The sequence below is a fragment of the Calidris pugnax genome, unplaced genomic scaffold, assembly GCF_001431845.1.
Source record: "Calidris pugnax isolate Ruff unplaced genomic scaffold, ASM143184v1 scaffold69, whole genome shotgun sequence".
NCBI lineage: Eukaryota > Metazoa > Chordata > Aves > Charadriiformes > Scolopacidae > Calidris > Calidris pugnax.
This window is the reverse complement of record NW_015090859.1, coordinates 406,183-418,939: the sequence shown is the minus strand read 5'-3', so window position 1 is coordinate 418,939 and position 12,757 is coordinate 406,183. Positions and strand designations below refer to the sequence as shown.

General features: G+C 42.6%; 1 protein-coding gene across 2 annotated transcripts; it reads left to right on the top strand.

Moving 5' to 3' along the window:
• Window positions 1-146: 146 nt before the first annotated feature.
• CHAMP1 (chromosome alignment maintaining phosphoprotein 1) lies at window positions 147-11,972 on the top strand. 2 transcript variants are annotated; one of them, XM_014944193.1, is made up of 2 exons: window positions 147-560; window positions 8,314-11,972. In XM_014944193.1, the coding sequence occupies exon 2, from the start codon at window positions 8,362-8,364 to the stop codon at window positions 11,182-11,184; it is 2,823 nt and encodes a 940-aa protein (XP_014799679.1). In that variant the 5' UTR covers window positions 147-560; window positions 8,314-8,361; the 3' UTR covers window positions 11,185-11,972. The 2 variants fall into 2 exon arrangements, with proteins under 2 accessions (XP_014799679.1, XP_014799678.1); XM_014944192.1 differs by lacking the exon at window positions 147-560 and adding an exon at window positions 652-767.
• Window positions 11,973-12,757: the final 785 nt, after the last annotated feature.

The window sequence follows — 12,757 nt, the reverse complement described above, 5'->3', positions numbered from 1 at the left end:
CGGGGGGCGCCGGGGGGCGGGCAGGGGCGAAGCCGGCTGCCCTGGGAAAGCCGTGTCCGCCGGCACCCCCTCCCCGGGAGAAAGTTAAAAGCCGTGGCTGGCGGAGCGAGGAGCAGGTGGAGCACGCTGCGAGTTGTGCTCCCCCCGCCGCCGGGCGCCTCGGGAAGGCGAGTTGTGACCGGGCCGTGTCGCGTCGCCGGCGGGACTGCCCCCCTTCACCCGCCGGGAGGGACGACGAGGGCCGTGAGGCCGATGGAAAGCGACGGCTCAAAAAACAAACAAACAAAACAAACCCCAAAATCCCAAAACATGTCGCGGAGCTGCCTTCGTACATCGTTGGGAATGGATGGATGAAGCGCGCCGGCTCTGAGCGGCGTTTTAAAGGCGACTTGTGATCTGGAGGAGGCTGGTTGTGTGTTGGCTGCCCCTGCCGCTGGAGTGGGGAGGCTGGGCTGGGGCTGCGGGGGTCCCTGGCAGCTGGTGCAGGTGTCGGGAGGATCTGGTGCTTGGCTGTGCAGATGGGAGCCGCCTTGGTTGGTAGCAGTTCGGCGCTGTTAGAAGTAAGAGGGGTGACTGGAAGCTGGACTTGTACCCAGTTGTTTATAAGTTAGGAATATAGAGACTATGGATTTCTTTTTTTTTTTTTTCTCTTGTAAGCTCCCCTTGGACCTCATTTGCTTTCAGGATAACGTAAATGGAATTCTTTGCCTGATGTCACCAAGGTTCACAACCTTAGTTCACAGTTCCTGACTAGCTCATTTGTTGTGGTAGGTCCAGCACTGCAGAAATAAAGTTTCTGGGGCCATTTTTGGAAGCTATGCACTATAGTGAACTTGGAGTTAGAAAGCCCTATCTTCTGATAGGCATGGCGTTAACTTTTCCTACGCTGAACCTGTTGCAGATCTATTGATACTACTCTGCAGTTTATACTGTTGTTGGATCTTTTATTCAGAACTAGTGTTGCTGTGTAGACTTGTCATTCTTTTAGCAAAAGTGGAAATTGTGCAAAATAGCTGCAGTTCTGTCCCTTTCGTGCTTCTTAAATCATCTGCATGTGCATCAAGTATTGTGACTTCTCAACTCTCCTCTGACTCGAACCTTTCCTGGAAACATGGGACCACATAATACAGCCATTTCCTGCCTGGATCTGGTGTCTCACGTGTTCTCACAGTGTCTCTAACTGTTCCAGTGGCTGCTCAGGGCAGGGTGTTTGTGCCTTTTTTAGGTGTGTAATGTTAAAGACGTGGGTCAGTGATTGTTGCTGATGGAATTTAACCCCTATAGATAGGCTGGTAGGTGGGAGTTCAGTTCTGAGGATGCAGTCAGATTGCTGTGGATGCTGCTGGATTAGCAGGAGCTAATGCTAGTGCTGCCTGTCTTGCTCACAGTGCATTGAACATGACCCCCTTACCTGCCCTTAGCATTGTGAAGTTCCTGCTCTGTCGCACTGTGGGGTTGTCAGTGTGCAGCTTCCTCTGGGAGCTACACTCCTGTTTCTTTTGTCAGTCACAACACAGGGATGAAGCATCGTGTTGCCACCAGTCTGCCATTTACTTTTTGGCACTGCAAGAACATACCATTTTTCCTTTCGCTTAAACACAGCAATAGTTTGGATCTGCTCTTGCTAGTAGAGGCAATGATGCAGCTGCATCCAGCTTGCTTGTGCTGGGAACATACTTTACTATTGGCCCTCCTCACTGATAGAGGATCTGACTGGACTGTTCGCCTGCAAGAAACTTCCAAGGGTGATGAAAATGAACACCAAACCTTCCTGTGCAGTGATTGTGTTTGTCAGAGTAGAGGTGTGGTCTGTGGTGCTCTGTAGAGGCTGGAGGATTATCACCGGAAGGTTGAGCATTCATAGAAGTACAGGCTGACTTTGTCCTGTACTTGATGAACGTAGATAGAATGGTGTCTTGAAGTTAAGTAGGGGTTCACCTGACGCTGCTACTTCCCACTGGTGTGTTGTCTGTCATTTCAAGGTTGCATGGACAGCAGTACCATTTTGAAGTCTTAGCTCACATTGTACATGAGGAATCCAATGTGGATGTAGGGAATCACAGAAAATATAGGACTTTATTTTTGAGGGCTTTCTCGGCTGTGCTGGGAAATCATTGATGTGTTGCATGTCCTCATTATCTGCTTGTGTCTCACCAGAATCAATTTTTTATTGAGAGGGAAAGAGGTATAGAGCCTTCTGCCAGTGAGAACCAGACAGTCTGATTTTGAGGAACGATATGACAGGCTACTTGTTGCTGTGTTCTGAAATTCTTCATGTCATATTAAAAGCAACCTGTAATTTTCTGTGCTCACAGGCACTCTAGATCTTCAGCTTTGAGCCTTTCATTAGCTCCCTCTGGCACTGCTTCATGACAGTCACGGTTTAACCTCTCTAGAGGTAAAATTCAGGGATATATTAAAAGTTGCAACACTTAATGTAGAATGTGTTTATTAACAATAACTGGAATGATTAGTAGATTTGTAGCTATGAAATTGGAATGCTGTTGAGAAGTGAAGACATCTTGTTAGCTACCAGGGTCAATTCTGGATTCTTTCTTATACACAGTATCTCCTGCACATTTCTTTTTCTACTACTGGGAGGTTTTTGAGAGGCCGTATGAAGTATGGTTTAATCTTTAGTGGGATCCTCATGGATGATGGCATGTGGAATCCAGAAACTGGCTCTGAAGTGGCTGGGAAGGCACCAGGAGCTCTTTTCTGCTCTTACCTTAGGCTACTCCTATCACTTGGTCTAACGTGAGCTCAACAGAGGTTGCTGATGCTTTTTGACTGCACTCTGGTTCCCCTGCAATATATGTAGCCAACTTCAGAATTTACAGTTATTTCATTGCCTCTGACTTCTTGGGTACTTTTTCTTTCCACCAAATCATGACTTTGGCTCTCAGAATGCTGAGAACCAAGCAAAAAAAGTAGTGATGATTGTTTTTTCCTCAGGTAGATGGAGGTCCTCATTACCGATCCTTTTACCCTGCTATTTTTCTGTTCTTCCTGTGTTAGATAAGATTATGGCCAGAAATGCAGTGTAGGGGACAGGAACTGATGTAAGGATCTTCAGCATCTCTGTGGAGAGAGGAGAGAGCCGGTGATAGCAACCTTTGTATTTAGGTTCTAGATACATGTGAAAGGGGGATGAGGAGAGGTGGCTGGTGGAGCAGCAGTAGAGACTGGTGGTCCCACTGCTGAGATCTCTGGGTCTCTTCAAGCAGCTTTTAACCTGAGTAATCGACGTTGATCTACGTCACTTCAGGTCAGCAAAAATCTTCAGTCAAGCTAAGAGCCGAGCTGGTGCTTTTACTGTGCTTGATGTCTGTGGATACAGTGACCTGTTCAGGCAGCTTTCAGTGGAAATCTTCATGTCTCAAGAAGACTCTGAACAAATCTTGGCTGCCTTAAGCTAAAGTTTAGTATTGCAAACTCCAGAATCTTAGTTGAATCTTAGCACTTCATCTTGAAGTGGAGAGAAGATGCAGACTAAGGACAAGTGTAAATGCTGGGCTTCAGACTTCTGCTTCAATGTGTTTTTAGAATAGATAATTAGTTCTGTTTGGTTGTATTTGTTTTCTCAATGTTGCTGCCACAAAAAGTGAGAAAAGTAGGAGTGAATGCAGAGGTAGTGGTTAAGGAATGTCATGTGCTTTGTAATCTTAAAAGTGGCACGTAGCACAGCCTCAGCTATAGCCACTGTGGCATCACATCTGTAGCCATGAGCTTGAGTAGGGACAATGCTGAAGTGTCCTGTTTACGAAACAGGTAGGGCCTGGCTGGTTGTTCCACAAAACAAAGTGTCCTGAGGCCTGCACAGCAGTTGTCTGTACTTAGAGGGGTAGAAGCTTGTTGGTCCCTCCTAGGAGTCTTCAAGCTGGCTTGAGAAATACTCTAGCAGCCATCTCTCTCTTGCTGTGTTTCATGGGGGACCTGTCTCTTGTGGCAACTTGATCTCCATCCTGAAATTCATACTTTCCCTCAAAGGGCTTTAGACAACCAGAACGATGTCCAGTTTTAGTATTTGGTCAAGTTCTCTGCAGTACACGTGGAGCACCCTGCCAGACTGATAGCACCAGTTATTTTCCTTACACTTTTTGTGGGTCTGAGTTGGACCAGTGCAGAGCTAGCTCCCTTTGATGTCTATGATAAAGCATTTATGCAGAGGGAATGCGGTCCATCTTTTTTAGTGTTGCCAAAAGGATGCCACAGAGCACAGATGACATCACAGTATTTGCAGGTCCAGAGCCATGAAGACCTGGATTTTGAGCATACAGTTTCTAGCCTGGCTGGCTCTGCTCGTGTGGGACTGTTTAGAAAGCAGTGGCATGCTGTTCCTCAAACTTTCACCCAGTGAGGCAAGGCAGGATCCAGGGCAAAACAAATGCTGATGCAGGAGTTGGCAGCAAAGAGAAGTGTGAAGCAGGCAGTTCTCTGTGTGACAAACCTGAGTACAGAGGAGGGCAGTAGTCAGAGCTATCTAGAGACAGTGGTGTGTGAGCTCAAAGTGAGAAGAGATCAGGAATGATTGGCAGGAAGATCTTACAGACTAGCTATTCAGATACATGCTAAGTGAACCAGCAACATTTCAGAATTTACTCCTTCAGAAGTGTTCCAACAAATCTAAATTGACAGCTTGAGTTAATAGCGGCTCAGCAGCATTCAAGTTTGTTACTGGTCTCACAGTAACTATTCTAAAACTAGATTTACTCTTCCATGGAGTCATGGCCTATGGTGCTGAAATACCAAAAGAGTTGTCTTGGTCAGTAGTATGCTTCGATTAAGTAGAGATTTCAGCAGAAGAGGCTGTTTCTTAAGTGACTGCCAGCTACAGTGTACTGAAGTTACAAAATTAAAAATGGTGAGTGATGGCAGTGCGACAGAAAGTACCCCCAACTGTTTAGCGTTATTTCTTATGTCAAAAGCTTGGATGTCAACCTTTGAATGCCTGGAGATGAAAATGAGGAAGTAACTTCTCCAGTTTCAGAATAACCTTTTGGTCAAAAAAGCTTAGCAGCAACTTGCACAATTTGTGGAAGGGAGCCAGGGACCTTTTCTCACTGTTGCATTTGGAGAGAAAATGCAAATTCCCATTGTAAAATAAGATAGGACTGAATAAAAGATGAGCATGGGAGGTGAGGTGACGTGTAGTTGAACGGAGCAAATAATGGAAAAGTCCAGAAGGGGCAACAGGTGATGTATGAAGAGGATGGAAATTTTGAAGAGGGTAGAAGAGATTGTCTGGTAAACTTTGTAAGCTATGATAAATTCAGTTTGGAAGAGCCTTTTTTGGTTTTTTAGAGAATAGAAAATGGACAATTCAGGATTACCACCAATTTTGGAAGTGACAAATTCCCTTTCAGTTCTGATAATATAATTAGTGCGGTATGACCTTATTGTCCTAATTAGGTTCTGCTGTGATTTGGTAAAAAAAAGTAATTCTTTAGCTCGTAAGATTAGTTCAGAATTTTTGGCTTTCAAATTGAAATTTTCCTTTCTTCCCATTACCCCAACTCCCCCAACCACAAAACCCACCCTAATTCCTAAAGACTTTTAGTATTTTGAAGTGTTAAGACATGGCTTGCTTTGGTTTTTTTCAGTTGACAAGTTGTTTGTTATTGCAGAGATGCAGACCACTGAGCACTGCTGTTATCTTTCTGGTTTGTTTTGATCTTTTACAGGAGTATAAAGTTTGTTATAAGATGTTGGGAAGTGTTTTGTGGTCAACACCAAATGTGGTGTGAACTACATTTTGAGTTGTCTTTTGTATGGCTGCCTATAGTGCTGGGAAACCGCAGTTTATTCCCAAAAGGTTCTTCCACTTCAGTATTTGTAGAGCAGTGCGATTATTCCCCATGTGCCGTAGCCTGTGGTCGGATATTGTTCATTTGTCTCATAGATGTAAAGCAAGATCCCTCTTAAAGCTCTGTCTGTGATCCCATCATGCTTCCTGATTGGAAATATACCTTTTCCTGTGACTTAATGTGAAATTTGTATGCATAGTATGTGCAAAGAAGTTGTTCCATGAGCAACTGAGCTAGTGAACCTTTATTTCTTAGAAAGACGGGGACAAACTTTTTAGCAAGGTCTGTTGTGATAGGACAAGGGGTAATGGTTTTAAACTAAAGGAGGGTAGATTCAGACTAGACACAAGAAAAAATTTTTTTTTTTTATTTTTTTTTTTATTTTTTTTTTTGATGATGAGGGTAGTGAAACACAGGCACCGGTTGCCCAGAGAGGTGGCAGGTGCCCCATCCCTGGAAACATTCAAGGTCAGGTTGAACAGGGCTCTGAACAGAAAGAATTTTTTTTTTTTTTATTTTTTTATTTATTTTTTTTTTTGATGATGAGGGTAGTGAAACACAGGCACCGGTTGCCCAGAGAGGTGGCAGGTGCCCCATCCCTGGAAACATTCAAGGTCAGGTTGAACAGGGCTCTGAACAGCCTGGCCTAGTTGAAGATGTCCCTGCTCGTTGCAGGGGGGTTGGACTAGATGACCTCTAAAGGTCCCTTTCAACCCAAACTATACTATGATTCTTAGAGATGTGTGCTCTCTGCTCCTCAGCCAATCCTCCTTTCCTGTTTGTTTGTTTTGGTTTGTGTTTTTTGTTTTTTTTTTCTGCATACATGTCATCTTTTAGCAACACTGCTAATTTACTTTCATTCTGCCCCAAACCCAAAGCAGCTCACTGCTGTAGTATTTTAATTCCTTCTCTTCTTTCCCTAGTTACGAGCTGAATCAGACATTGCTTGTTCTGCAGGTTTTAAGACTATTTGCATACTGACCGTTTATGTACTGATTACAGGCTAAACAGAGCCAGTAACTGTTAAGTGAAATATTCAGCCTTAGTCTCCGTGCAGGCATTTTTTTCATTCACTACTTAGTTCCTGATTTTCATGAAACTTGCAGGAATTTAAAATGAGACTGGATTGCTTTGTCTAATTTGATTGGCATTGACTGTAGGGCAGTGTGTTTGTGTAGGCCTCATTTCCATAAGAAACCAGGGTAAAAAATGCTGTAGGAATAAATTAAGAAAACTTGCATTGGATACATATTTTTAGATTAGTTTTTAGCATACTATATATTCAGACAGGAAAATTAATGTTAAAATGACACAAAAACTTTATGTGTTTTGAAACAGTGTATCTTACAAGACGCCCAAAATTAGGTTGATAGCTTAGCATGATAATCATGTAACATCCATTTAATTTGAACCTTCAAGAAAAAAGCCTGTGCATTTCACATAAATGTCCAAATACTCATTTTCACCATAGAGATACCTCCCACATTTAGGTGAAAATAACTTACGGAATATAGTTAGAATTGGTTTGCTGGTTATTGTAGTAGCTAATCACGGTAAATTCTGTTGGAAATAATGGAATCTAGCCAAATCATTAAAAATAAGTTGCATTTCAGATGATGCATTTCTGTGGTAGGGTTTTTTTTTATATTGTTTGCGGGGTTTTTGTTTTGTTTTAAGGTTTTACAAAAACAGTAATTTTGAGAAATTTCCATCTTTCTTTGTGCGATGAGGCAGACAATGTTTTGAATACAGAGGGCTGTCAACTACAACTGGAAAAAAGTCATTGTTGTTTTTTGAAGTAGTATTTTTGTTGTTGTTAGAGCAGCAGATGAAATAATGGAATGGAAAAAATTCTTTTCATAATGGTTAAAGTCTTTATGAGCAGGAGCTTTTGTTTTTCATTTAATTAGTGAAAGGAAAATAGCATTTAACAGACAAAAACAGAGCATAGGCTTTAGGCTGCTGTTTTTTTTGTGAAAATTTTTTGTCTTTGTCAAAACCAGCTATTTTGTTTTGAAATTTTACAATGAAAATGCAGTTTGTAAATGGTTTTATCTCAATGGCACTGTTTCAAAGTATTTTTTGTTTTCAGTTTACATGTGTAATGTAAATAAAAACACTTTAAATCTAGAAAGAAAAGACAACTGAGAAAGCAAGTCACATTTATCAAATGAAACAAACTTAGCTCTTTATCATCTCTGTTCTTTTTTTCTATCAGTTGCTTACAGATTTCTTTTCATAGATAGGAAGGCCTGTTGTTAAATATAAGATTTGTTTTTCAAATTCTACTGATGTAAAATGATTTGTAGAAGTTGGACAGACTTATATTTGGATTTCTTTATGAAGTGTTTATTACCTTTCTTTTTGAAGTAGTTAGTATTTATGCAGAAGATGCAGATTCTAAAATGGAAGGGGAGGGGGGAAAGCACATATGGTTGTTTAGGAATGGCAAAAAATTAATCTTGACAGCTAACTATATAGATTTTTTTTTTTTCCTGTATTGCAGGAACTGAAGCTTGCTCTTTAAAAGGTGCAGTGCAGTGACCGTAGAAAAATGGACATGTTGCAGATACTACGTAAAACCACAGAGCGCTTAGAGTGTGATCACTGCAGCTTCAGAGGAACAGACTATGAAAACATACAAATTCATATGGGTACCATACACCCAGAGTATTGTGATGAAATGGATGCTGCTGGTTTGGGTAAACTCATATTTTATCAAAAAAGTGCAAAACTGTTCCACTGCCACAAATGTTTCTTTACCAGCAAGATGTACTGCAACGTATATTATCACATCACAGCACAACATGCAGCACCTGAGAAGTGGAATGAAGAGCGGAAAGAACAGGTAGAAGGAGATTCAGATTCCTCCAAAAAAAGTGTCACATTGGAGTCGCAGAACGAATCGCGCAAGTCTGCTCTTTCTCCTGAACTCGCCAAATCTGAACCTGTTGTTTCCCCCAAGCTTCAGAAATCTTCAGGGTCCCCAGAACCCCAGAAGTTGGCTCAGGCGACTTCATCAGAGCAGGAGAAGTCATCCCAGGCCACATCCCCAGATCCAGAAAAGTCATCCCAGGCCACATCTCCAGATCCAGAGAAGTTAGCCTCAGCTGTGTCCCCCGACTCAGAGAAGCCATCCCCTGCTGTGTCCCCCGACTCACAGAAACCAACCCCTGCTGTGTCCCCTGACTCACAGAAACCAACCCCTGCTGTATCCCCCGACCCACAGAAGCCAGTCCTGTCTGTGTCTCCAGAGCCCCGTCGGCATTCCCCAGCCGTGTCTCCAGAGCCTCGTCGACATTCCCCAGCAATGTCTCCAGAGCTCCGTCGGCATTCCCCCGCTGTATCACCAGAGCCCCGTCGCCATTCTCCTGCTGTGTCTCCAGAGCCCCGCAGATACTCCCCAGCTGTGTCACCAGAGCCAAAGAAACCTACTCCAGCAGTATCCCCTGAACCACGAAGGTATGCCCCAACTGGGTCTCCTGAGCCCCGGAGGCATCCTTCTCAAATGCGTAGACCTGCTTCTGCTTCTTCTCCCGAAACCCGGAGGCCTGGCCCTGCAGTTTCACCAGAGTCATGGAGACCCGGTCCGACCGTTTCTCCTGAGCCCTGGAGATCTACACCTCATGAGGTGCAGAAGTCTTCCACAGTTTCTCCCTGGGCTCCAAAGTCTGCCATGTCGGTAGAATCCCGTAGGTCTGCCCCCGAGTCCCGAAGGCCTGGTCCCGTTGTGTCACCAGAGCCTAGGAGACTCGTCTCTGACTCGTGGAAATCTACGTCCTTTTCTGAATCCCAGAAGTCTACTCTTGTTTCTTCTGAGCCGTGGAAACCCATCTCATCTGTTTACCCTGAAGGCTGGAAACCTGTTCTGTCCCCTGACACGTGGAAGCATTCTGCCCCCGTTTCTCCTGAGCTTCGAAAATCTAGTCACACTGTTTCCTCTGACTCTTGGAAGCCTTCTTTCTTTCCTGAGGTCCGTAAGCCTGGTGCTTCGGTATCTCCTGAATCTTGGAAACTCTCTGAGTCCCGGAAATCGATGTTTTTTTCTGAAACTCAGAAATCCACCTCTGCTGCTTCCTCTGAGGTTCAGAAACGGGCTCATTTCCCTGAACCTCGGAAAAGAGCTCTGTTCCCAGAGTCTCGTAAATCTAACCCTACAGTTTCTGCTGATGTCCAGAAACGTGGTGTCTTTTCTGAGCCCCAGAATCAGGTGTCTACTTCTGCTGTTTCTACTGAAGCCCAGAAATCAGCTCTTGTTTCTCCTGAAGTCCAGAAGCACGCCCTATTTTCTGAAGCCCAGAAACTTGCTTCCATTTCCTCTGAGGTTCAGGAGCATAGTTCCTTTCCAGAGTCTCAGAAATCTGGTTCTCCTGAAATTCAGAAACACGGACTCTTTACTGAGTCCCAGAAACCTACTCCTTCTGTTTCTCCCGAGACCCCCAAACAAGCTCTTTTTACTGACTCCCAGAAATCTGCTGTTTCCCCTGATGTTCAAAAGCATGGTGTATTTTCTGAGATGCAGAAGCCTACTGCTGCTTTATCCTCTGATGGCCAGAGACATGCTGAAACTACTGTACCTTCTGAAATCCAGAAGAACATCCTGTTTTCCGAGCCTCACAAGTCTGCTGCAGGTTTTTCCTCTGAGCCCCAGACACCGAGCGAGTCTGGCGAGAGTGACTTTCTTTCTCACAGTTTAGATGATCAGAAACCACTGGATGATTTATTCTCACAGGACGAACAATCGATATTAGCCAAAGAATCACCAGAAGACATGTTATATTCATGCCCCAAAAAGAAGCCCAAGAAGGAAAACCAGGAGAACTCGGATTCTGAACTTAATAGCAGTGAGTGTGGAAAAACCGACATGGACTCCATGGAGATAAAGGAGCAAGAATCCAACAGTGACCAAGAGCAATATGATATGGAGTCATCTGATTACGGCAAAGAGAGCAAAATGGATGCTACTGCTCCCATGCAGCCACAGTGTGTGCTGCAGTTTACCGAAGAGAAAGAGGCCTTCATCTCCGAGGAAGAAATAGCGAAATACATGAAGCGTGGCAAGGGAAAGTATTATTGCAAAATTTGTTGCTGTCGTGCAATGAAAAAAGGTGCTGTCTTGCACCATTTAGTTAACAAGCATAATGTTCAAAGCCCATACAAGTGTAAAATATGTGGCAAAGCTTTTCTCTTGGAGTCTCTTCTTAAAAACCACGTTGCTGCTCATGGTCAAAGTTTGTTGAAGTGTCCGCGTTGTAATTTTGAATCAAATTTTCCCCGAGGCTTTAAGAAACATTTAACCCATTGCCAAAGCCGTCATAGTGATGATACACCTAAAAAACACTTGGACAGCCTTGAACCACTTGAAGAACAAATTTAATCTGTTTTTTTTTTCCCTTGTGCTAGAAAAGCTGAATTTACTGAGGTGTTCAAAAGTGTTGCTGTATGTTAACCGAGTAGTTTAGCTGATCTGACAAGTCAGAAGATGCATGGTTTATTGTACTATGTTTAACTTGTCTTATAGCTGTATTACTGAAATGATTTACTTTTGAAAGTAATTTTAAATACGTGTTCATGTCTTTGTATTACCCATCAGTAGAGTCATGTTTTATTTTTCAGATGTACTATGTTTTTGAAACCAAAATGGATACAAATTAGTTTTGTAAAGATTTGTAAAACAGACAGGCAATTAAGGACTGGAGTGGCAAGCAATCCATATATTCCTGTGAAGACTGAACTTTTTTCACAATTGTTAAATGTCGTATTTTTAAAAATGTTTTTAACAAAATCTCAGAATTGAAATTCTCCCCAAATTGAATGTGAATGACCCAGGCACGAGAAACTACCAATCTTTCTGGAGTAATTTTACCCTGAGGTTGTAATTGAGTGTGTAGTCATTCCTTGGAAAATTACTGCACTCAATTCTCTGATTTACTTGTCTCAGATTTAGAAGCATCAAGGTACTTATTTTGTGATTCTGTATTTTGGCCATGTTTTAAGCATGTACTAATATACATAAATTGGTGGATTAACGTCGGACTATGTATAGCTCAACACTTTCTCTTGATGATTCAGATGTTTGTAATGTCAGAAACCCCCTAAATTTCTTGTATTTGGTGAAATGTTATGCTTTAATCTTTTAACAATAAAAAGAAACCCAACTTGGCATTGGCTGTTTTTCTTTTTTTTCCAAATCAAGACCAAAACCTTTCATGTTGAACATATTCTCTTTTAAGTATCTTTAGCAACGGGAGATGCAAAATTATCCTGGAGTTCTGCTCTGAATATTTCAGCTTTCCACTCATCAGCCTATGAAAGCGAAGTTAGTTTAAATTTCCTGTCTGCTTCAGAGAAACACGTTTAAATGAAGGGAAAGCCTGGAAAACAGGAATTTGTGCACTGTTATTTAGCATGCTTGCTTTTGTGCTATTTGCATATTAACTGTTCAAAACCGAAAGTTCTTTATAAGTCAGCAGGAGTATAGTTTTTAAGCAGAGGTTGCACAAGGCAAGTTTCATTCTCCTCATACTAAATTATGCCTAGACTTAAACTGTTGCATATATGAGCTTAGAATATGAAGATGGTAGTGTAAAATAAATAATAATTACAAAATCTTCAGGTGTAAGCGCTCTTACCTGAGAGTTTCAGGTTGATTTCATTGAAGCCTGTGTCTGGTATCTTTTGTGTTTCAAGAGGATTTCTGGAAGGAAGGGAAAAAGCCTTTGAAGTTCTGTGCTTGGTGACTTCTCAGGGCTGGCTATTAAGAGCAAAGCTTTCCTGCAGGGTCCTCTCACACAGGACCAGACATGCTCTGCCCCTAAGTCCAGTCCCCTTCCTTTCCTTTCATGAGATCCAGACTAGAATTGTAGAATTATTTTTTTTCCTAGAAGTGACTAGAGATCAATTCAAAGGAGAGCACTTGACTATTAAGGCTCTGCTAGTGTAGTTTTTCT